At 43.6% G+C, this 22991-nt stretch overlaps 1 protein-coding gene across 2 annotated transcripts; it reads right to left on the bottom strand.

Moving 5' to 3' along the window:
• Nucleotides 1-367: 367 nt before the first annotated feature.
• KLHL25 (kelch like family member 25) lies at nt 368-21054 on the bottom strand. Of its 2 annotated transcripts, XM_083184212.1 has the most exons (5): nt 20897-21054; nt 17781-17845; nt 17028-17079; nt 7339-7397; nt 368-5389 (listed from the first exon to the last, which is right to left on the bottom strand). In XM_083184212.1, the coding sequence occupies exon 5, from the start codon at nt 5373-5375 to the stop codon at nt 3606-3608; it is 1770 nt and encodes a 589-aa protein (XP_083040338.1). In that variant the 5' UTR covers nt 5376-5389; nt 7339-7397; nt 17028-17079; nt 17781-17845; nt 20897-21054; the 3' UTR covers nt 368-3605. The 2 variants fall into 2 exon arrangements, with proteins under 2 accessions (XP_083040338.1, XP_083040339.1); XM_083184213.1 differs by lacking the exons at nt 17028-17079; nt 17781-17845; nt 20897-21054 and adding an exon at nt 11297-11505.
• Between the last annotated feature and the right edge of the window lie 1937 nt (nt 21055-22991).

Below are 22991 nucleotides of genomic sequence, written 5' to 3'. Positions count from 1 at the left end.
ATTATGACTTATTTCGGTACTTGTTTCCTAGCACGGCGTCTTGCAGCATCTGATCGCATCGCATGCCATATAGCTGCATGCGATGCATGTGATGCGATCAGATGCGATACGTTTTTTAATTGTACAAACACCCTGATGGGTGCTTACAATGTTAAATGTACCCTCACGGCACCCCCACTATCAACGCAAAGGCGAAGCGCAAACCCGAAGCGTGGCGAGCACAGCGGTACACGGTCTCCGACCTTTTCATACCCCCACTATCCACGTCGGCGTGGAGTTGATTTTAGATAGTGTGGCGAGCGCAGCGAGCCCGAAGCGTGGCGAACGCACGCGTATTACTTTACATGTATTCCGCATCCCCTCGCCACGCTTCGGGCTCGGTGGCTCGCCACACTATCTAAAACCAACTCCACGCCGACGTGGATAGTGGGGGTATGAAAAGATCGGAGGACGCGTACCGCCGCCGCTCGCCACGCTTCGGGTTGGCGCTGATCCTGGGGGTGGCGTTGACTATGGGGGGCCATTTAACATTGTAAGGACCCCTCAGGGTGCTTGTACAATAAAAAAAAAAAATCAATGCGTATGGCATACGATGCGATGCGATATTTTATTGTACAACATCGCGTTGCATCGCATACCATTGTATACCTAATTTAGCACAATGGTATACGATGCGATGGGCGCCGTGTTAGGAAACAAGTACCCTTATTTCTTTTAGATTTACTCTGCAAATGATAGGAGTGGTATAATGGGCAGCAAATTGCGGTACTGGAGGTGTTAGTGGGTTGAGGCTGCTTGGGGTTCTTGAGGCCTCTGCTATCAACCCAAAATGAAGGGAGAGTGATGTGATGGTGGGGGCAGCTACTAATGTGTCTAGGAGCGGCCGGACCCCCAAATTCGCCCCTGCCCCCCACCCCCCTAATCTGGCCACTTGGTATCAGAGTGCGCTTGCAACATCCCTAACCTTGAAGCAAAGAATGTCTGTAAACAGACATGAATTACCCAGATTTCCATTGCCATGCCCTGATTGATGTTAGCCTTCATGAAAATGCCATTACCAGAGGCATCACTGAGTTTGGTGTGCTCTCTACATTCCTTCTGGCACGTGGGACGCTCGCCACCTGAAAAGGGGGAATATCTGAATGCAAAAGGACGTACCCTAGTGGAAATCCCTATTATATCACTCCATGGGTGTATCCAGCATCCCTGATGCTGGCTTCCCCCAGAGACTGGGCTGTCGGTAGTGTTGGCTCTTCCTCTGTGACTGAAGCCAAGTGCTGCGGGAGAATATCAGACTGCATGGCTCACAACTGGCTGTAGCTGCATATGCTTAGTGCCGAAGCAAAACCAACTGGCATTCAACTGCAAGTAAAAGTGGCTATACACCAGCAGGGCCCTCTCTCCTCATGTATTTCTGCCACCCTGAAATATCCTGCCACCCTGATAAAGTGTCCTGTCCCCTGAACTATCTTTATTTACCATGTACATGTCTTAAATTGCCATGTACGGTAATACGTTATTTGTTTGTTTTTGCTCATTTATGTATTGTTAGGCACGGCGGAACCCTTGTGGAGTCATATAAAGAAACGATAATGATAATAGGGGCACATGCAAAGGGGTCAGTAACTTGCTAGAAATGGCAATTGAGTAAAAATAAAAAGGAAACTTGCTCAAAACAGACTCCAACTTCAGAAGAGAGGCAACTAGGCAGGTGTATGTTCAAGGGTGGTGGCAAAAGTGAATGTATAATGTATAAGTGAAGGCACTGGTGGCTGCGAGCTTCATATACAATTACCCTTATAGCTCCATACACAGGGGCAATATGATCGCTGAGCAATATATTGTACATTTAATAAAGTTTTTAAAAATGTAAAAAAAGAGGTGATGTTGACCATAGCAACCAATCAGTTTCGGTCTATGATTTTCTGGCATGCAACAGAGATATGATAGACAGAATCTGATTGGCTGCTATTGGCAACATCACCATTTTTCATTTTTGAAAGCTTTAGTAAATGTTCCCCTCACTTCAAAGTGAGATCTATATTGCAATGTAAAAATAAAGCAGTCAGTATTTTCCCTGTATAGATACAAAATAACTCACCCAAATCTAATTCTCTCTGCATAAGTTACATCTGCCCCCCAATGCAGTGCACATGGCTTTGTTCATTTGAGAAGAAATTTGCTTTGCGAGTGAACCAGAATAAGGGCCATGGTACAGACCAGTGACCACTAAGTCCCCAGGACAGGGGCATATTAAGAGAGGAGGAGGCCTGTGTGCAGCCTCCTCTCTGCCGGAAGATGCAGAATCAGAGTGCTCTAGTGCTCAGACCCTACTGCGCATGAGGGAATCTCTGCCGCACTATGAAGTCTGAACATTAGTGCGCTCAGACCCCACTGCGCATTCACAGATCGCAGTGCCATTTTCCAGTGATTTCTGCAGCGTTTCTGTACTCCGGAGGGTAAGTATTAGAAAATGAGTGCAGCGTGTGCTCCCCTAGGACTCAGCGGCCCGTGCGCACTGCCCCAGGACTCTCATTTCAATTAAGACTGAAGCTAAAAGAATATAGGGCCTTATTCTGGTTCAATCTCAGAGGCAATTCCTTCTCAAATAGACAAAACCATGTGCACTGCAGGGGGGGGAGGCAGATGTAACATGTGCGGAGAGAGTTAGATTTGGGTGAGTTATTTTGTTTCTGTGCAGGGAAAATACTGACTGCTTTATTTTTACACTGCAATATAGATCTCACTTTGAAGTAAAACCCCACCCAAATCTAATTCTCTCTGCACAAGTTACATCTGCCCCACCTGCAGTGCACATGGTTTTGTCCATTTGAGAAGGAATTTGCCTCTGAGAGTGAACAAGAATAAGGCCCATAATGCTGACATTTGCCAAATGTTTGTCAGCATGCCAAATGATACTATGTGCAGTAGGCAGAGTATGCACGTCAAAGCAAAATGCAATTCGGCAGCAATGACTTCACTCTAGTCCTCAGTGTCTCACCCCCTACATGGGAACGCGAGGGAGGCGACTGAGAGCTTGGCACTAAGAAAGAGTAAAAGAATGTGGCCACCCAAAGTGGAGACAGTGGGTCTCTGTTACGGGGGGAAGGGGGTGAGAATCAAGTAAATCGGCCTGACACCCCCCAACCCTCACCCCCATTTGATTCAATTGGGTCCAGCGAATAAATATAGATTAACAATAAAACAATGACTATTTGTGCTACAGTACCTGTTAGACCATCCTGATGTCTCACTCAGTGTGGCCCACGGTCAGCAGACACAACCCTTATCCCTATCTTTACCTGTCCCTGTTTTCTTGTAACATTTTCTCTGTAATCCGACTTTATTAGTATGTGTACAAACTCGGAGGTAATATGATCCTACTAGTAATGATAGATTGGATTCATTTGCTATTCTTGCTAGATAAACATTCGGTTTTCTTTGCTTTGATGTATTTTATGTATAGATTTATTTTTGGTTGTATAAGTTCCATGTAAAGTCACAGATATAAAAACTAGAACATAAAACCTCAGGTCATACAAAAGGTCTAACTGCATATTACCTCTTAGTGACGCGATAAGTGATCAGTTACATAGCCGATCTTCTCATGTCGGCAAGTGCTTCCATGTGCTCACAAAAGCAGTCGGTATAAGGGAGTAAGGCACCGTGGTGATACTATTCCAAGAGTCCGATATTGGATCATAACAATCTAGTGTCTTACACCTCTGTGTCCCAAAGTACCCACCAACCACATAGAGTTTATTGCCTGATGCTAGAGCATGACAAGACATGCGTTTGGCAGTCATATCTCCAATTCTTGTCCACTGATTTGTTTCACAGTCAAAGCGATAGGCGGAGGCCGCTGTAAATTCTGAGTCCCCTCCCATAATGAAAATCTGGCTTCCCAGAACAGCAGCAGCAGTGTAGCGCCACGGCTGGGGGCATTCTGCTTTTATACTCCATCGGTTTTCAAATGGGTCATAGCACTGCACCTTGGCAACCCTATCTCTGTGTATACTTGTTCCTCCAAATACAAAAAGCTTCAGTTTAGCACTGACAACCGCCGCATTGCTTACGCCATCCCTAAGTGGTGCCACCATTGTCCATTTATTTGACAGAGGATCATACCGCTCCACTTGCTTTAATGAAACTGAAGGGGATGCTGGAAAAATTCCAGCAACTGCTGTATGTCCTCCAACTACACAGAGGCAGTTTTGTAACTCAGCAGAACCGTGCCCAAACCTTGCAATGATCATGGGTGCAGCCTTTGACCATTCCTCGTGAACTGTGTCATAAACCCAAACATCTTTTGACACTCCATTCTCAGAGCCCCGCCCACCGGTCACATAGACCTTGCAGCCAATGGCACAAGCACTAAATTCTTTCCTAGGACTTGGTAGATCAGCTTTAGGAATGATCTCCTTAGCCTTATGATCAACTTGATAAATTTTATCGCACATAAATGTTTGCCCACCTAGAATCAGAAGCGTATACCCAGCTTTCCGAGGCTTGGCACAAAGGCTAGTCACTATGCCATCATTCTGCAGTATCTTTCTCTTGCAATGAACAGCCTCCTCCATAATTAATTTGCTCCTCTCATCGGCCATTACCAAGTCCTCGCAAGTGATGGCTTCTTTCAGCGAATCAGAGGTGAGCAAAGCCAATCTGATGTTTTTTAACAACTCAGGAAAGTAATCTTTCCTTTTGTCCAAGTCACATTTAACCCACTGCAGCACCGCGTTGAAAACCACTTGCTCGTCCTCAATTTCAAGTTCGTCGCTGGAAACCAAGTCAAGCAAAATGTCTTTGGAGAGACTGTTAAAGTCTTCAGTCCTGTGCACGGTTTCAAAGTTAACTAAGCACATTTGCAGGGACAACTCGTACAGTCGCCGGCACTGATGAGCATCTGACAGCAGCAGCATTCCCAAGCAATTTGAGGGATAAAGATTTTTTTCTAAAAACTCTGCCGCAGCGTCTCTTATGTCATGAAACTGAAGCATGTCGGCTGCTTCTAGCAGAGACTCAGCATTTTCTTCATTAATTATGATTTTTGAAGAGTAAGCAAAGTCGAGTAACAATTCCAACACTTCCGGATGAAGGCTGTCATGGAAATTCACAGCGTTATCAAGACTCTCTTTCAAACCATTACTAAACATGGCCTCGAAATACTGGCTGCAGGCTGCCAGCACGACTCTGTGGCTTGGGAAAAAGCGATCTCCTGCCCACAGGGTGACATCGGTAAATAGTTGTTGTTTCCGCATGGTGTTGAGATGGTTCAGGACACAGTCTGGATGCGCTGGTTTGTGAAATAATGAAATATTCATAGACCCAGTACTGGTCCGGGATTTGCGGTTTTCATGGACGCTGACTGACATGATGACACTTAAAGCTGGCATACAGAAAAAGAAAAGGTACAGTAGGAACCATGTTATTTTTCAGCACCATCATCATCTCTGCAGAGAAAAGTTCACTCAATAGCAAAAAAAAAAAAAAGAAATGAATGTGGCCAAATACAATAGAGTTGCATATGTTGGCTGGACATTGTAGTTTGGGTTGGCATGCATGCTTAAAAATTTTAAGTACACTGACAGTACACTTTTAAGTACACTAACAGAACTCAGGGCCTAATTCAGCATGGGTCATTAATTTGATACCTTGCAGTTGTCTGCCGCCCATACAGAAAGAAAAAACGCCCCTTGCAATTTTGCTAATGAATTGCAAAACAGATCCATGTTGAATTAGGCCCCCAGTGTGTACTATAAGTGATAAATGGTCCAAGCTTTGAAAGGCCACCACTCGGACAATTTGGTTCCTCAACGCAAACCTTTATAGGTCTGGGTGTCATGTCAAGTAGTTGTTTAGTCCAGTGGTTCTCAACCTAAGTCCTCAAGGACCCCCAACATTTCCCGTTTTCCAGGTCTCCACATAGAAAGTGAAATAATTAGCTCCACCTGTAGATCTTTTAAAATGTGCCAGTGAATGAGTACACCTGTGCACCTGCAGGGTGACATGGAAAACATGAACTGTTGGGGGGTCCTGAGGACCGAGGTTGAGAAACACTGGTCTAGTTCAGCAATCTAGTGAAAATACCTGGGGTATCCAATTACCCGTGTTCATTGACAACAGGTAATTGGTTCACAGGGTTAATCCAATTAGCCTCATGCCAGCATCTGTATCGCCAAATACCTGCACTTACCTCAGGCACGCAAAGCATTATACCCAATAAGCAACCGCTAGACCCACAATAACATTTTCCATTTTCACCAGGAAAAAAATGGCCTCTATTTGGACACCGTAGTAATGACCATTATCAGGGCTATTTTTCAGTAGGCTCCAGCAGGAACTGAGGCCCTTATTCTAGTTCACTCTTTCTGACAAAATATTTCTTAGATGGAAAAAACCATGTGCACTGCAGGTGAGGCAGGTGTTACTTTTGTAAAGATAATTAGATTTGGGTGGTGTTTTACACCTGCCTCACCTGCAGTGCACATGGTTTTGTCCATCTAAGAAATATTTTGTCAGAAAGAGTGAACTAGAATAAGGGCCTCAGTTCCTGCTGGAGCCTACTGAAAAATAGCCCTGACCATTATTGACTGGTAGCCGAATCTGCTTCATGAATATAATTGGAAACCCCTAAATCTTAATCTCAATGTGGAAAACAACTTACCCTCTATGTTTATTATTTATATTTATCTGTTTTAGCTGGAATCACAGCCATGTGTGAAAACTTGTAGATACAATTATATTTCCACACAAAAAAGTCAGCCTCCATCCCCCTTCCAAAACTCTCAGAACTGCATAGAATGTTCCCAGCTGCACTTTAATAGATCCACCAACCACATCAACCGTTCGATCACCACTGTGGAGGATCCTAAAATAACGGTGCGGTTTACATTCCAATTCTTAAGTGCAGTGCCCACAAGAAGGGGATCTAGAGCAGGCATGTCCAAACTATGGTACTCCAGCTGTTGTAAAACTACATATCCCAGCATGCATTGCAATAGTTTTAGCATTCCCTAATAGCAAAACTGTGGCAAGGCATGATGGGACTTGTAGTTACACAACAGCTAGAGGGCCACTGTTTGGACATGCCTGATCCAGAGCATGGGGTGAGGACTTTAGTGTGTGTAAATACGAGGTCCTGGTTCACAATAAGCTAGTTGGGGGTTGGAGAATAAACATGATCATACAATCTTCTCCCCTTTAATAAGCTTTTCATGTTTGCCTTTGCACTGAGTCCTGTTTATGTGTCATTTGGGGACGTTTTATGTACTGCTCTGTTAGCAGAATATTAAAAAAATTTCCAGAGCAAAGGATGTTGTTGTAAATGTGACTTACATTATTGCAGCATATTGTCCCACTCAAGTTTCTTGGCCCATCTGCTGTTATACTTTGACCTATGTAAAAATTTCAACACAGACAGAAATTACAATTTGATTTGGCAAACGGATGTATAATAACATGCACTAGTTGTGTAAGAGAGGCTTTAAAAAGGACAACTGCATTTTCACAATTAATTAAACAAATGCATAAATAAAACAGTTAATATCCACAAAGCCATGAATCTATCATAGCGATCAGGGTGAGAATTGTATTACTGTTCACACCCAAACGTTCTGGGACTGATACAAAGCGGAACGCAGGTTTGTGATGTAGTGGCAATGAGCACAAATCAGTTGCATCTCCACATGCGATGAAAGGATGTGCAAATGGATGGTAAGAAAGCGCTCCTCGGGGTATGAGGACAGAATTGCTGGCTATTGGACTTGGTTACAGATTATCTTTTGTACCAGAGATAAAGCTGGTGCAAATCTGTTTTCGATAATGATGACTGCTGTGAAACCAAGAACATGTCTATGCATGGGTGTATCCAGAAATTTGTGGCACCCACGGCTATATATTGAAGGAGCCCCTGTCCAAGTGGGAGATGTAATAAGCCTTGAAAAGTGATAAAACGAAGACTGATAAACCATCAGCCAATAAGCTCATAACTGTCATTTTCAAACACGGCCTGCAACATGACAGTAGAAACTGACTGGCTGTTGGTTTATCACTCTCCATTTGATCAGAGACCTCTCTGCAGCAGTAAAACTTTATGCCCCATAATAGCGCTATGGTTTATTTTGACCAAAATAGTGCCTTAGTTAATATTCGGTTATCCCCTATTTACCGATATGCACTATAGTAGTTCCCTAGTTTACATGATGTCAAATTAATGGAAAGTCAGTACACATTATCCCACACAGTATCCCCAATTCGCATTATGGGCGGGATGCACTAAAGTGAAACTGCGGTACAAACACCACTTCCGGGGTTTTACCGCATTTTGGAATGCTCTAAAACATACGTGGCGGGGAACCGCTGCAGGAGGAATCACCAGCAAGCTGGCAATAACCTATAAAAGCCTATGGGCTTCTCTCCGCAGCACTGTGTGAGGGATTCATCACGGATCCCTCCCAGTATGCCCCGAAAGTCCTGAACCGGAGCTATCCTTTGCGTTAATAATTGCATATGTTAGTGCTCAGACTGGGCAGGACCCAATGTATTTAGCAGGCAAATAGGTGAAATTGGCATGGGTCGAAAAAAAAAAAAAATCAATGTCCTAGTTATGACCATGTGTATAAAGGAGATCAGTTAGCAGAGATACAATGCAGTTAGCCTCACTTCATACGAATTTGTAGCTTTCATGTCTGCAAACACAATTAATTTTTAATTTTTTTTTTTGGGGGGGGGGTCGTCTAATTAAATATATGGGGCAGGATGTAATGTGGTGCGAATCCGGCAGCCGTGTGGGATGCTGGTTGACCTGAAAGGTTTTTTTTAACGGGGAAGTCATTTACAAGGCATGGCTTCACCTTGTAAAAATGACTGCCCCTTTAAGAAAACCTCAGAGTTCGTCCAGCATCCCAAAAAGCCGCCGTACTTGCACTGCTACATCCGGACCATCATTTTTATTTTTTTTCACTACTCAGTTCAGGCTAATTAAAATGCAAAACCAAGTAAGGGATTAGCAGAGCACATCATCGTCTCCGAAGTAAAAGGTACAGTGGCTTGCAGTCCCACCAAGTATAAGAACAAAGTAACAAAAATAACCTTTGCAAATGCATTAATAAATAATACTGCTGCTCTTCAGATAATAAGTGCAGGGTAACCCTAAAAACCACATCTCTGAGTGCTGGAAACGGTGATTAACCGACTGTAACCACTCCAAGAATAGATATGTAACAAAAACTATTCTAAAAGTGTTGTGATTTATACTGTGTTATTGTGGTTCCTAGAAACCATATAAGGTATTTTTTGCTTAATAACAGCACGGGTGGGAATAATACCTCCACCATAGTTTTAGAAAAAGCCTGGATACTTTATTGCATGCGTGGCCTCCTCAGACAAAAAAAAAAACTTGTATACAATAGCTGCAAAATTACTGTAACTGCTTTAAGTTTAAAAAATAAAAAGGAAATAAATTACCACTTACAATCTAATCCACATTGGCTATTTTACAGCTCACATATGCAATCTTCTATTACACAAATAAGAATACATTGCAGCGATTCCCAGGAGTCCCCAGCCAAATGATGAGAGAGGCATCTCTGTAGGCTAACATGACATCACCTGTCATGTGACTGCTGCGGGAAACATTCTCTTGACCAGCATGAGACTTTCATTACCGCAGCAGTGTTTGTTTAGTGAGGTCACTGCGAAAACACACATATACATTAATATGAACCTCAGATTTTTGCTTACTCTGCGTAATACATAATGGTGTGAGTCACTGCAATCCATGGACAGATCAATAGAGTGCCATATCCCCAGTGTGAGAATATAGCTTATGGCTTGTGCCTACATTCACAGCGCTTATTTCAGACAAATCACCTGTAATTAACTGAACAAGCTCTAACCTGAGAATAATGTTTCTCAGACTTGCTCCACACATTAAAAGCACAGTGAAAAAAAATGAATGCCCTGAAAACATTTCACACGAAAGTTAAAAAGAAATGAGATCCACAATTGTTCCAAGTAACTATTGTGTGCGTGTGCGTGTGTGTGCGTCTTCCCAAGTACAAGAGGCTAATCAAAGTATGCTTTTGTGATGGCTACTACTAGCATAGTGCTCATTCTAGCACCCGCCATCTTTGAAAACCCATGCAGTTCCTCTACCCTGCCTGGGGTGTCGCTGTCTGCTGTGGTGTTTCTAGCACAGGTCTGGTTTGCATATCAGTGCAGATATACAGACCGCACTGTGCTAGAAGCACTACAGCAGACAGTGACACCCCAGGCAGGAAAGAGGAACTGCATGTGTTTTGAAAGATGGCGGGTGCTAGAATGAACACTACTAGCACCCAAGTGACGAGTCTAATCATGTAGTTCTCAGAGTTTCCAGCGGCAACCACCTTATCTCCTTTCATGCCCACCCATTTTATTGAAATTAGGCATTTTAATATCTCATTATATTCTGAAATGAAAGCTTAGCACAAATGAACAATCAGAGATATCAATAAATGAATTATTCTGCTCAACAAAGACCTGGTATACATCAGAACCAGGCATTCCCAGTCGATCTGACAGGCCACATATTGTGCTGCATGTGCACACTGCTCGATGCAGTGGAGGACTATGCGATGTACCATGCCATGCTGAATCATATACATTATATTCTGAATTACCCTGCAGAACGGGAATCCAGGAAATATACTGTATATGACCCACAAGTCCGTGCACCTGCCCATAAACATTCTACAATCCGCACAATGGGATTCAAAATGTTCACTTTTAGATGTCTTATATTTCACACCTTCCAAATTCACGCATCCGACGTCTTTTGAAGTAATGGTCGGGTTTGCTATTCAAATGTTTTTTTTAGACGTCTAATCTGCTGTAGTTGTCTTAATTATCACGCCCATTTTATCCCTTCTTTTTTAATATCACGGATTGCATATTTATTTGCTTGCCATTTTATTCATTTTTATTCCCTATTTTGTTCCATTCTGTTTACCTCCGCCCACCATGTTTAGCTTGCTAGCTTGTTTAGCATACTAGCTTATTTAGCTGCAATGCTGCATTTTGTGGAAGAGGACGTGCATGGCAATGAGGAGTAGCGGACTGCATGAAAAAGTGTTGCTTCTGTTGAAGAGATGCTTGCAAGGTTTTCTGGGTGTAAGGTAAGTATTCTTTTTTTGTTTTTATCTGCCTTTTCCCTATTGCTGCCCATAGTCTTCCCCAAATTAGATTCCAGCAAGTTTATCCTGCCCTCTGCCCAGTCATACCAGTTTGTCTCCATTATAAGAGTGCCCCTCACCCCGTTAAGCAGATGCTATTACATTCACACGGCCCTTGCCCAACAACACCCTGATATGTCCTGCGCCATGATTCTGAAAAGCAGATGTGCGAGCAGGCGGGTGCCACATTCAGGGAGCCTCTGCAGAAGACGAAGAGCGGAGGACGTGTGCTGCAGCCTGCTGTCCACAGGACAGAAGACAAGCCGCTGCGCTGTGCATGAAAAAAAAAAAAAAGAGAGAATACAGCGCTCGGGTTTGTAGTAAGTAGTACCAACTACTTAAAGCAATAAAAAGTACATTTATAAAGATCAAATATAGATAATACTGGTCTCATAACCTTGGGGAATAGAGGGTATCTGACAGGAGACAGGCACATAACTTTTCTTTAACCAGGGTGTGCTGGCTCCTCCCCTCTACTTCCCCTTACTAGCCAGTTAAGAAACTGTGCCCGAAGGAAGGATAACATATGTGAGGTAGGATTAGCATAATAAGTAACGTGGTGAGATTCGCACCAGCACACCACAACAACACTCTCAACTAAACTTAGTTAACCCCGTCATTGTGTTATATTATCATATAACGTATAATTGCTTAAAGATTTGTGGGGAGCAAGAAGTCACCAAAACTCAGATGCTCCAACATAGGTCAACGGACCTGTACTGTACAAGAGTACAAAAGCCACTGTCTTGAAACCTGCAAGAAGGCTGAAACAGGATTACAACATTTGCAATCAGAGCACCGCACTGAGGCGGGCACTCAGTACCCCATATGAACTCCGTGAAAAGGATTTACTGGTAGGTATTAAAATAGTATTTTCACTATCATTCATATGGGGTACTGAGGTCTCATAACCTTGGGGAGGTCCCAAAGCTTCCAGAAAGGGCGGGAACGTGCAGAGCCTGTTGCAATTATAATATAATATTTAACAAAGGCATGTTGACCTGACCAAGTGGCAGCTCTACAGAGCTGCAATGCTTACACACCCTGGGTAGCTGCCCAGGATGCGCCCACGGCTCTAGTGGAGTGAGCTCACACCGAGGCCGGTATAGTCAATTGGGCTGCCACATAGGCCTGCTTGTATGGTGGAACGCATCCACCTAGCCACTGATTGCTTTAAAGTCGGCCAGCCTTTCTTTTGTGCGTCGTAAAGTACCAACAGACTATCGGTCTTACGGACTCTTGCAGTCCCCATGACATAGACCGTAAGGGATTGAACCACATCCAAGGAAACTGGGATATTCTGATGTCCCAGTTTGAAGGCACCACAATCGGCTGGTTCACCTAGAACGCAGACACCACCTTGGGTTAAAATTGAGGCCTTGTCCTAAGTTCCGCCCTAACCTGATGGAAATCAGATATGGACTTTTATAGGAAAGAGCACTTAGCTCCGACACTCTTCTGGCCGAAGCCAGTGTAAGCAATATCACCGTCTTCCAGTGCGGCTGCGGATTGTTGAATTCACGGCTTTTTTCGACAATCCACAGCGGTTGTCACTGACACACCCAGTTATGACACTTGACAGGCAGAAAAAAATGAATTCCGCCGGTCAAGTATCTGTGCAGCAGAGCGAAAACAGCCTGGAACTCCTACTGTCGGGACGTTCAGACAATCGGAATCCCGGATTGAATATCCCCCTGAATCTGTATATGGAGCACAGTTGAACTTGTATAGGAGTAAAGATGCAGCAGCTACATTGTCGCACTTTGTGTACAGATTCAGAGATTCATGGGACCTAGCATACCAAGAAGGGCGGTTTGGCGTCACGGCAGGAAATATGTATGAGGACATCTGTACATTTTCTGATCCACAAGATGTATACTATGCCCATATTTTATGAGAAATTTTGAGTAATCGTACTTTGGCATGAATGGAACTACTGCCTCACAGCACTGAGGTCAGGGGTTTGATTCCCATCATGGCCCTAACTGTGCGGAGTTTGTATATTCTCCCCGTGCTTGCGTGGGTTTCATCTGGGTTCTCCGGTTTCCTCATACAATCCAAAAATATACTGGTAGGTTAATTGGTGCCCAACAAAAATTAACCCTAGTGTGAATGTGTGTGCGTGTACATGTGGTAGGGAATATAGAGTGTAAGCTCCACTAGGGCAGGGACTGATGTGAATGTTCAAATATTCTCTGTAAAGTGCTGTGGAATATGTGTGTGTTATAAGAACCTGTTATTAGATAAATAAATAAATAATATAATATACACTGAACAGAAAGCATGCAGTGAAACAATACATCCAAGCTATGTTGTGTTAGAAATGTTCCACTGTAGAAATTCCAACACAGAACCATTACAAGGCCACTCACACAAATTAGTATACATTTCCACTATATGGGGCCAAAAGAACATTGTGTTAATAAGGTTCCCTTATGCTGTTCCATTACCAGAGTCTTATTCCATTTCTACACTGCACAAATGTTTCCAGCTGTTACAGAAAAGAACAAAATAAATATACACCCTGATTGTGTTCTCTAGCAGCTGCACTTAGATAAGATGCAATAATGAATGCAGGTATAAGACCGAAAACAGTTGTAGTGATCATGGAATTTTTTCTTATCCTTGTGACTTTATTCTGCATTTTCTGCATTTTAGTTGCATGTCACCCACATAACAAAGTGGAAAGTGACAGCAGTATAGAAGTACTTGACATTTTTTGTTATAAACAAACATTTTTTTAGATAAATCTGACTGTTATAAAGTAATACCTAACTGGGTGGTTTCTCATTGTGGGGTTAGTACCACACACCGTAGCATTCTAGTGCTCAGTTTGAAGATGTCCTGCCGCTGCTGCCTGGCCCACTAAGTCACCTCACAAGCTGCACAATTTTTTTTTTTTTTTAGATATAGCTGAATCTTGAGTTTTGGCTAGGACTCATATTTCTAAAGTGAAATAGACATTTGATGAGCCTTGCTTTATACTACTGGTGCTTCAAAGGATAAAGCAGAAGGATCAGGTGCACTTTCTACCTTTATGGTTACACGGGAGCTATGCGCCTGGACGGGACTTCATTCTCAATATGTATTCATCTGCATTCATCAATCTTTTCAGTGCTTATAGCCGCTAGCTAACACCATCATAATACAGAGATAGTCATTGGCGTGTGCAGCACATTACATTATGGTGTGCACCCCCAGGAAGAAAAAAAAAAAACAGCAGCGGCCAAGCCTGGCTACCCCCAGAACAGAGATGTGGTTTCTTGTCCTGCCTGTGAGGTGCTGCCCACTCACACACATGGTAGTAACTGTAATCCCCCTCACCACAGCAAACAAATCGGTGACCGGCTAGTAATGCAGTACTGCCCGGGTGCCTCGGAAGAAGGGGTGGTGACTGTACTCTGCTATCACTGCGGCAGGTGATTGTGAGGAGGGTGTCAGACATTAGGCCCTGCCCCCCCACCCCCCCAAAAAATATAAAATTAAAATAAATATATATTTATGTGCTGCATGCACATGAATAAAAATAGCATGCCCCTTCACAGAATAAAATTTCTGATTTTTTGACACCAAAAAAACAAACAAAAAAAACTTTATTTATAGTTCATCTTAAAAAGATGTTGAATGCAAAAATGGTGAATCATGGCGAAAGTCATGCTGAAAGCAGTTCGCCATCCTTGCACTGAATACACTCTCGATGAATCACAGTGAAAACCCCATTGAAATACACCAGCATGAAACGGAGAACTGGCTGGCATTCTCTGTTTGCTTTCGGCGAACAGTGAACATTGAATAGGGTGAAAAAGATTCACCGCAAGGAGTGAAAACAGCCCGATTCGCCGGGAAAAAACCCAGTGAATCGGGAGCATTGAATACTGCCCATAGTGTTGCTAGAGGTTCCACAGTGGACAAGTCAGTTTAATACCAACTGATTTGATTCTACACCCACTGCTTAAATGAAAAATAAAAACTTAATATTATTTAGTCAGCACACACAACTATTCCAGTGGAATCAATGGCTTACATCTGAAAATCAAGATATAATTATATATTACAACAATATCACATGTGTATTCTTGAAAAGGCTTGGTTGTAAGATGTATTTTGGAGCCAAAGTAGTAGACGTAAGACCACAACACACAGAGGGATGCATACTGGAGGCTGGGATATAAAGGATGTCTAACAGGCAGGGTATGAAATGCAGAACATTCTCTCCCGCCGTCCCATACAGCAGCACATTCCTGACGTTCCACTGAGGCCTGGACTACATAGAATCTGCTTATTGCTACAGATTGTACCTAGCGTAAACAGCCATGGGGATACTCGGCCAAAAGGCTGTTCACACTGGATATAAACTAATATTGTACAGCACACTCATTTCACAGACACACCATCTATAATATAGGACCTTCACAGCAAGTCTGCAGTAGGGAATGTGATTTTCATTTGTAGATCAAGACAGAGATATTCTGTGGCTCTTGGGATATTTACATGCACTGAGGCCTAAATACATCTGTACAGAGTTACTTGCTAGTAATACCTATACTATTTAGCAAATACCATGTCACTGACACACATAGGCCCTTATTCTGGTTCACTTGCAAAGGCAAATTCATTCTCAAATGGACAAAACCATGTGCACTGCAGGTGGGGTAGATGTTACTTGTGCAGAGAGAGTTAGATTTGGGTGGGGTTTTACTTCAAAGTGAGATCTATATTGCAGTGTAAAAATAAAGCAGCCAGTATTTTCCCTGCACAGAAACAAAATATCTTACCCAAATCTAAATCTCTCTGTAAATGTTACATCTGCCCACCTGCGTGCACATGGTTTTGTCCATTTGAAAATGAATTTGCCTTTGCGAGTGAACCAGAATAAGGTCCATAGTGCTGTGTATTCTGAGTCATATTTAGGTTTGGGAACGCACAGCCTTGCTGTTCACAAGACCAACCATCACATAAGACCTTACTTCTATTACCCGCAACAATGGCATGATTGAAAACTGCTCAGTTACACTGCACTGCTTCCCAGATAATAAGGAGAGACACAGGCCATTCCTTCTATGCAATTTTAAGTGCCCACAAGGCATGTATTTAATCAAGCACGTGTACTTAATAAACCTGGTGACTATGTATAATGCATTCACACACTGGTAATACAGTATGTCTTTACTATAATTCTCATTTTTATATCCACATTTGTTTAGAATCTGTGAATTTTGATTACGTACAATTTCGGCAAGTCGCCACAGATATCTGTATATTGGGGGACTTCAATAAAGCACAAGGTTATGTAGCGCTCGGCATAAGTAACCGCAACTATACAATTGACTGCTCAGTATAAATACGCAATGACCAATGCCCAGGGCTCAGTATAAATAGGTAATGACCAATGCATAGACACAGTATAAATGGGCAGTGACCAATGCCCAGGGCTCATTCCGTATAAATGGTGGAGTGATGCTGTTACGGCATGTTATAACACCAAGACAAGCCCCAAAGCACTAAATAGGTGCTGGGCACGCCCCCAACAGTGACAGCGGCATCCATGTATGTCCACTTTGATAACGGCGGCTGGGCCCATCTACTTTGATAAACTGGTTTGGGCATCTCTAGATCTGGAGGCACACTTGAAAACGGCTCAAGGCACACTAGTGTGCCACGGCACAGTGGTTGATAAACACTACTATAGAGCATGTATCAGGTTCATGTAACATGTGTGGTAATGTTCTGGTTGTATTACAATTAGCATTACCGAATACAGGTATTTTATTGGCGTCTCCTGTGACACAAAGAAATTCTACATGTCCTCACCTCACTCCGTTAACAGCCACCTTCTGTCTTCAACACACGGCAGCTTCAATAGCTGGGGGCGAAATAAGAACTGACAATTGTATTCCAGGAAGAAACAGAAGATTTGAAAGACCATTCACAAGAATCCCCGAGGACAATGCCCATCACATGAATATTAGATTTCGCTCTTCATTTGTTTTAATCTGGATCATATTCAAGCTAAATTTTATATTTAGTATCTTCCATGATAGAAATCAATGTGTCTGTCTGCCCAGAGAGCAATGTATAAAATAAGAAGAACGATGAAGTACTTCTATCAGAACAATTAGTTCTGTGATTACTACATTTAGATATACTTGCTTACTGGACCCCAGGGGATCCATACACGTGTATAGAGAGTGGGCAAGCAGGATGGAAATGGCCACAAACACAGTTGGTGAGGATGCACAGTCATGATGTGCCCTTAGTGCTTCAAAGTACAAAATCAAAGTGACCTGCCGGTCTATTGATCTGTTTTTTCCAAAAGGCTTTATTTGCACTGAGGAAATGAATCATTTATTTTATAGAGGACAGGAAGAAGCACCATGCTTTTATCATTTTCTATCTTAAATGACCAAAATAAAGGAATAATAAGAAAAAAAAAAACATAACAACTTAAATAACTGGATGTGTGCAGAGTGTGAAGTACTCTCAAGTTTATTTAACCAAGAAAAAAGTTGCCACCCTCATAGGGTCAGAGTCTAGGTGTAACACAAAAACGAAAGAGGTACATACCATGCATCAATCGGGTGAAACCCTGATATATTGAAGGCTGATCAGACTCAGCGACCTCTGATGATCTGCAAAATACAGCATGATAAAAATCACAACTTTCCATTCCCATCATATTTGGGTCAGAATCGTCAAATGGAGGATTTCCAACATATTGAATTTTGATGACTTTTTAACAAAATCATTTGTACAACGCAGAACAGTACCAACTAATTGTTACCTCTTTTCCATTAGCAAGCCGGGTTGCACCTGGAATTTTGTTCCTGGCTTGCGACCCAGCTTGCATTTGCTTTCCCATTAGAAGCCCGACCCAGTATTAAGCCGGGCAGGTGATGTAATTGGGAGGCGGGGCCAGGGCGGCGCTGGGAGATGACAGCATCTCCTAGTGGCACCTTTACGGTGCAGTGAATGGGACCCGGGTTGCATTGATCCGGGTTACCCAGTTCCACTGCTCCTGGACCCAGGAGCTTCCTGGGTCCAATCCAGGTAAACTACCAAGGTTGGAGTCCCGGGTTAGTCCACATGGGATTTTGCTTGTCCACTGGTTATTTACGCGGGTTATTTTTGCTACAGGAAAAGGGGTATAATTGTTGATGTATGGGCTGTTTGACAGGTAATGCTGGTAAAACCACGTTGCACTGCAAGCAAGATACACAATGTACAAAGACATTAGATTTGGGAGGGATAAAATTACTGTGTAAAAAAAAAATCAAGTTGGCCAGCATTTTGGGGGCTACATGCAAAATCAGCCTACATTTACACTGCATGTAAAATAAGCAGTGCAGCCACCATTATCAGTGTGCACAATGGATAACTATTTCTGGGAAAGAGAAATGCCAAATTTGCCGTAGATAAAATAACAGTCAATAATATATATATACTGTACACTACTGCAGTGTCACATACCTACTGTATCAATATCTTATTGAAGGAGCATATACATACATATATATGAATAGGCTTACAATACTATCCCCTTAAACCAGGACACTCATGAATTACACCGGGGCTTATTAAAACCAGGTGAAAAGCAGGCTTAGGGGGGTATTCAATCTCCCGCAGCCATCTCCTGACAGGGGAGATGGCTGCGGGGCCCTATTCAATGCTGTCTTCCCCAACAGCATTGAACAGGGGAGCTCGGCAGAACGAGCCTGACTTCACAAGCAGTCAGGCTCGTACTGCTGAGAACGGTGGGGAAGTGATGAGCTCCCGGCTGCAGCTCGCGGCCACGCCCCCTTCTCATCCCGCTACAGGCGGGACATTAAATCCCTCCTGCTTTTTCTCGGTCGAGCAGACCGAGAATGGGACAAGGTCACGGCTGTTTGAATACCAACCCTTAAGAGTCCGCTAGCCACAGCACCTGTGTAATTCATGAGTGCTCTGGTTTAATGGATAGTATGGTAAGCTTAGACAATAGTGCTAAGTACTTAGTGGTTGGCAAGGTTTCATCACATTCTACTAATACTTATCTTAAGTTGATTCATGTGATGGAATAATACATATATAATAAATGAGATATAAGAGATTGCAGGCATCATTACACGTACAGTATACACCATATCATTTATGACCTTTTCAAAGCATGCTGTTTGTTTTTGTGGCCATTAGAACAGTTTTCTATCTTAAATATAAATGTGAGTGTAAAGCATAAAGGTATCCGGTCGTTAGGTCGACATATGAAAAATGCCGACATGCATTAGGTGGACATGGTCAAAAGGTCGACATGAGTTTTTCACATTTTTTTTCTCCAAAAAAGGACTTGTTCATACTTTACCATCCCAGTGATATAATAGTGAGCCAAATGCAGCGGGGCACTATGTCGGAAGCATGGCGAGAGCAGCGAGCAATGGGAGGAGATGCGGTACACTTATATGGTGTCCATGTCGACCTACGTCAACAAACACCCCCCCAAAAAATCATGTCTACCTTTTGATTGTGTCGCCCTTATGACCTAAAGCTATCTATACCCAGTGTTAAAAATAGTTGAACAGACCTACTAACTATACACCCCAATAGCAATGTATATGCAACAATGTTACAAGAAGAATGAGTAAGAAAATCTAAGAACTGACTAATATCTATAAAGTAAGGATGGTGAGCCTCAGACAGATATCTGTCACCGCATGTTATACAACTCTTTTAACAAGGAGTTAATTCTCCTGGGTGTCCTCTCATCCTGAAGAGCTGGTTTAATAAAAGATAAATGTGTGACAGATTGGGGTGTCTGACAGGCTGAGTGACCAAAACATGACATGTGAACATTGCATGCTTTGATGTCACCGGGGCCGTAATGTAGTGTGACAGGAATAAAACTGTACTGTCACATTAAGCAGAGTTGGGGTTTTAATCTTTCAAGTGCAGAATGTTTTTAAATATGTTGCCACCTATTGCAGGCATCAGGCAAGGTACAGATCTGGGCACATCCGTAGTATGCCAGTAGATGCTATAGATAGATACCAGTGGTCAGCAAGATACAGCAATAAACACCTGACTTACCACATATACTGTATATAGTGCACACAGGCTACCGCAATGTTTAATGTATTAACCCTACTGACAGGCTTGAAGAGGTTACACATACTTTACCAGACCTTTCCTGGACACATTTAACCCCTTCTCTGCCATACATCTCTTGGACACTTAACCCCTTCTCTGCCATACATCTCTTGGACACTTAACCCCTTCTCTGCCATACAACTCTTGGACACAGTTAACCCCTTCTCTGCCATACATCTCTTGGACACAGTTAACCCCCTCCTCTGACATTTTTTTCTGGACACAATTGTCCTCTTGTTCCAGACCAGTTCTAGACATAGGCTCACCATTATTTATTTATTTATCCATCTCTTCCCCTGAGCATAGAAGTAGAATAACCACTCCGTGCCAGCTAATACATGAATCATGCTGTTTACTACTGACTCTCCAGCTCATTGTTATGGGCAGCAGGTACTACTACAAATACATTCACTTTAAAACCATTCTATGATGCCACATTGTTCCCAACCAGTGTACTGCAAGAAAGGGAGCGTAGAACAGAGCAATTGTGTATCTCTTGCTGTGTGTGTGATCTGCTCCCCGGGAAGATCCCCGCATGATGGGTCTGTGTCCCTGTCCCTTACCATGTCCGATAAGCAGCAGGCTGCAGAGCCCTCCCCCGGCCGGCAGGTAATGTAATATTACAGTACAGTCAGTCTGGGCATCAGTGTTCTCATGTTCAGCTTCATCAAGCAGAGAAAAGCAAAAGCAAACTAGTTCTCACACACAGGGCGGAGAAGGTGACATGGGGAAGCATCCAATGGCTGATCGCCAGGAATGGTAGAGGGCGGGTCTGTTCTTCAGACAGCCAATGAGAGAGAGACGATGGAACGTTGGCTGAGCATGGGGATCACTCTGGGAGTTGCTGCTGCTTCCTCAGTCCCAGGACACAGAATTTGGGAGGGATTATTAAATAGAGGGATACAGCCAAAAGCTTTCTGGGAAATTTCTGATGCTGTCACTAAACAGACACTTGGGAATGTATAACAATAGGTAAAACTACTGTGTTACTATATGTACTATATTGTTATTGCTATCATTGAAGTATATTGTTATTATCCTGTGACTGTCAGCATTTCGTGTCTGGTACCAACATTAATCATGTAAAAATAAAAATATTACAGAACACTGCAATAAAATGCTGGTCTGGAGCTGTGTCCACAACATACAGATAGTTTTCCTTTTGGCTAAAGTTGGTAGGTTATTTTCTGTACAGGTTGAGGTTTCACGTACTGGAAGTTAGAACAAGTCTGTAACACAATAATAAATACTATTAATGTCAAATTGACAAGCCTGGCCAACCTGTGGCTCTCCTGCTGCTGTGGAACTACAAATCACACCATGCCTTGCCACAGTTTTGCTATTAGTGAATGCTAAAACTGTGGCAAGGCATGCTGGGATGTGTAGTTTTACATGAGCTGGAGAGCCACAGCTTGGCTATGGAAGCATTAGTAAGTAACTGTTCATAGTTACCTACCTGATCCTATCCATGAGGGAGAAAATGCTCTTTTCCTGGACTGCCCTGGCAGGGCCGTAACTAGGGGAGGGCTAGGGGGTTACGCGCCCTGGGCGCTACATGGGGGGGGGGGGCTGTCAGGTCCGTGCAGTGGGGTCCGGGGACGGACAGCGGGGTTCTGGGAATGGGCAGTGGGGGTCCGGGGACGGATGTAGCGGCAGCTGGAAACAAGCTACGCTATTTGCCAGGCGGCGAGCGGGAAGCAGATTTTGAAAAGACTTGCCGGACGCTGATTGGCTGAATTCTTTCAGCCAATCAGCGTTCAGCAAGTCTTTTCAAAATCATCAGCGCATCCCATCCATACTTGCCGACTTTTGAGCTGGGCTTTGCGGGAGAGAGCAGCTTGTTAGAGGAAATAGGGGGCGTGGGAGCTCTCAAACGTAATTTGCATAGCTCCGCCCATGGCCACGCCTCATTTATGACATGTAAATGGGGCGGGGCCATGGGCGGAGCTATGCAAAGTACATTTCAGAGTGTACTTTAGAGCTACATTTTGCAAATGTGAAAATCCTTCCTTCTTCCCTCCCTCCCTCCCTCCCTCCACGACGCTACTGCTTTATAAATATAAATGTTCCTCTCCTCCTGCACCTTATATGTTATAAGGCAGTGGGGAGGGGAGCAATTTTTATGAAGCTGCAGCAGCAGCGTGGGGTCTGTAGCGAGGGGGGGGGGAGAGACAGCCTGAGCCCAAGCCCCGAGTCCTATTAAAGAAAACAGCGGGGAGCAGAGGGAGAGAAGCAGGAGGGAAGCCTGCCGCTAGCTTACCATGTCCTCTGCGGCGCTGCCCTCTGCTGCTCGTGCTGCTTCCTCTGCTGTTCCCGTGTCTGCCCCATGCTGCCGCTGCCAGGGCAATGACGGTGACATGACAACGTCCGGAGCTACAAAACACCGGCCGCCATGTAATAGGAAAGCCGCGAGGTCACCGTCAGCCCCTGCGCTTTGTAATTTGCGCATGCGCAGTCACTGGGGTTTTTTCTTTTTTTGACAGGCAGCCTAAAAGCCGGGAGGATCCCATATATTCCCGGGAGACCGGGAGAAGGGATCAAAAAGCGGGATACTCCCGCTAAATGCGGGAGGGTCGGCAACCCTGATCCCATCACCAGGCAAATAGCGCTACGAGTGAGAGCAGCCGCCGAGAGCGCCAGGGGCAAGGCAGTCATTTG

The sequence above is a fragment of the Crinia signifera genome, chromosome 4 (assembly GCF_055691185.1).
Source record: "Crinia signifera chromosome 4, ASM5569118v1, whole genome shotgun sequence".
NCBI classification, from domain to species: domain Eukaryota; kingdom Metazoa; phylum Chordata; class Amphibia; order Anura; family Myobatrachidae; genus Crinia; species Crinia signifera.
This window is presented reverse-complemented; position numbering and strand designations above follow the sequence as displayed.

Bases quoted from the DNA above. Each gene is read 5' to 3' on its own strand.
- KLHL25 (XM_083184212.1), bottom strand. From the start codon at position 5,375: ATGTCAGTCAGCGTCCATGAAAACCGCAAATCCCGGACCAGTACTGGG.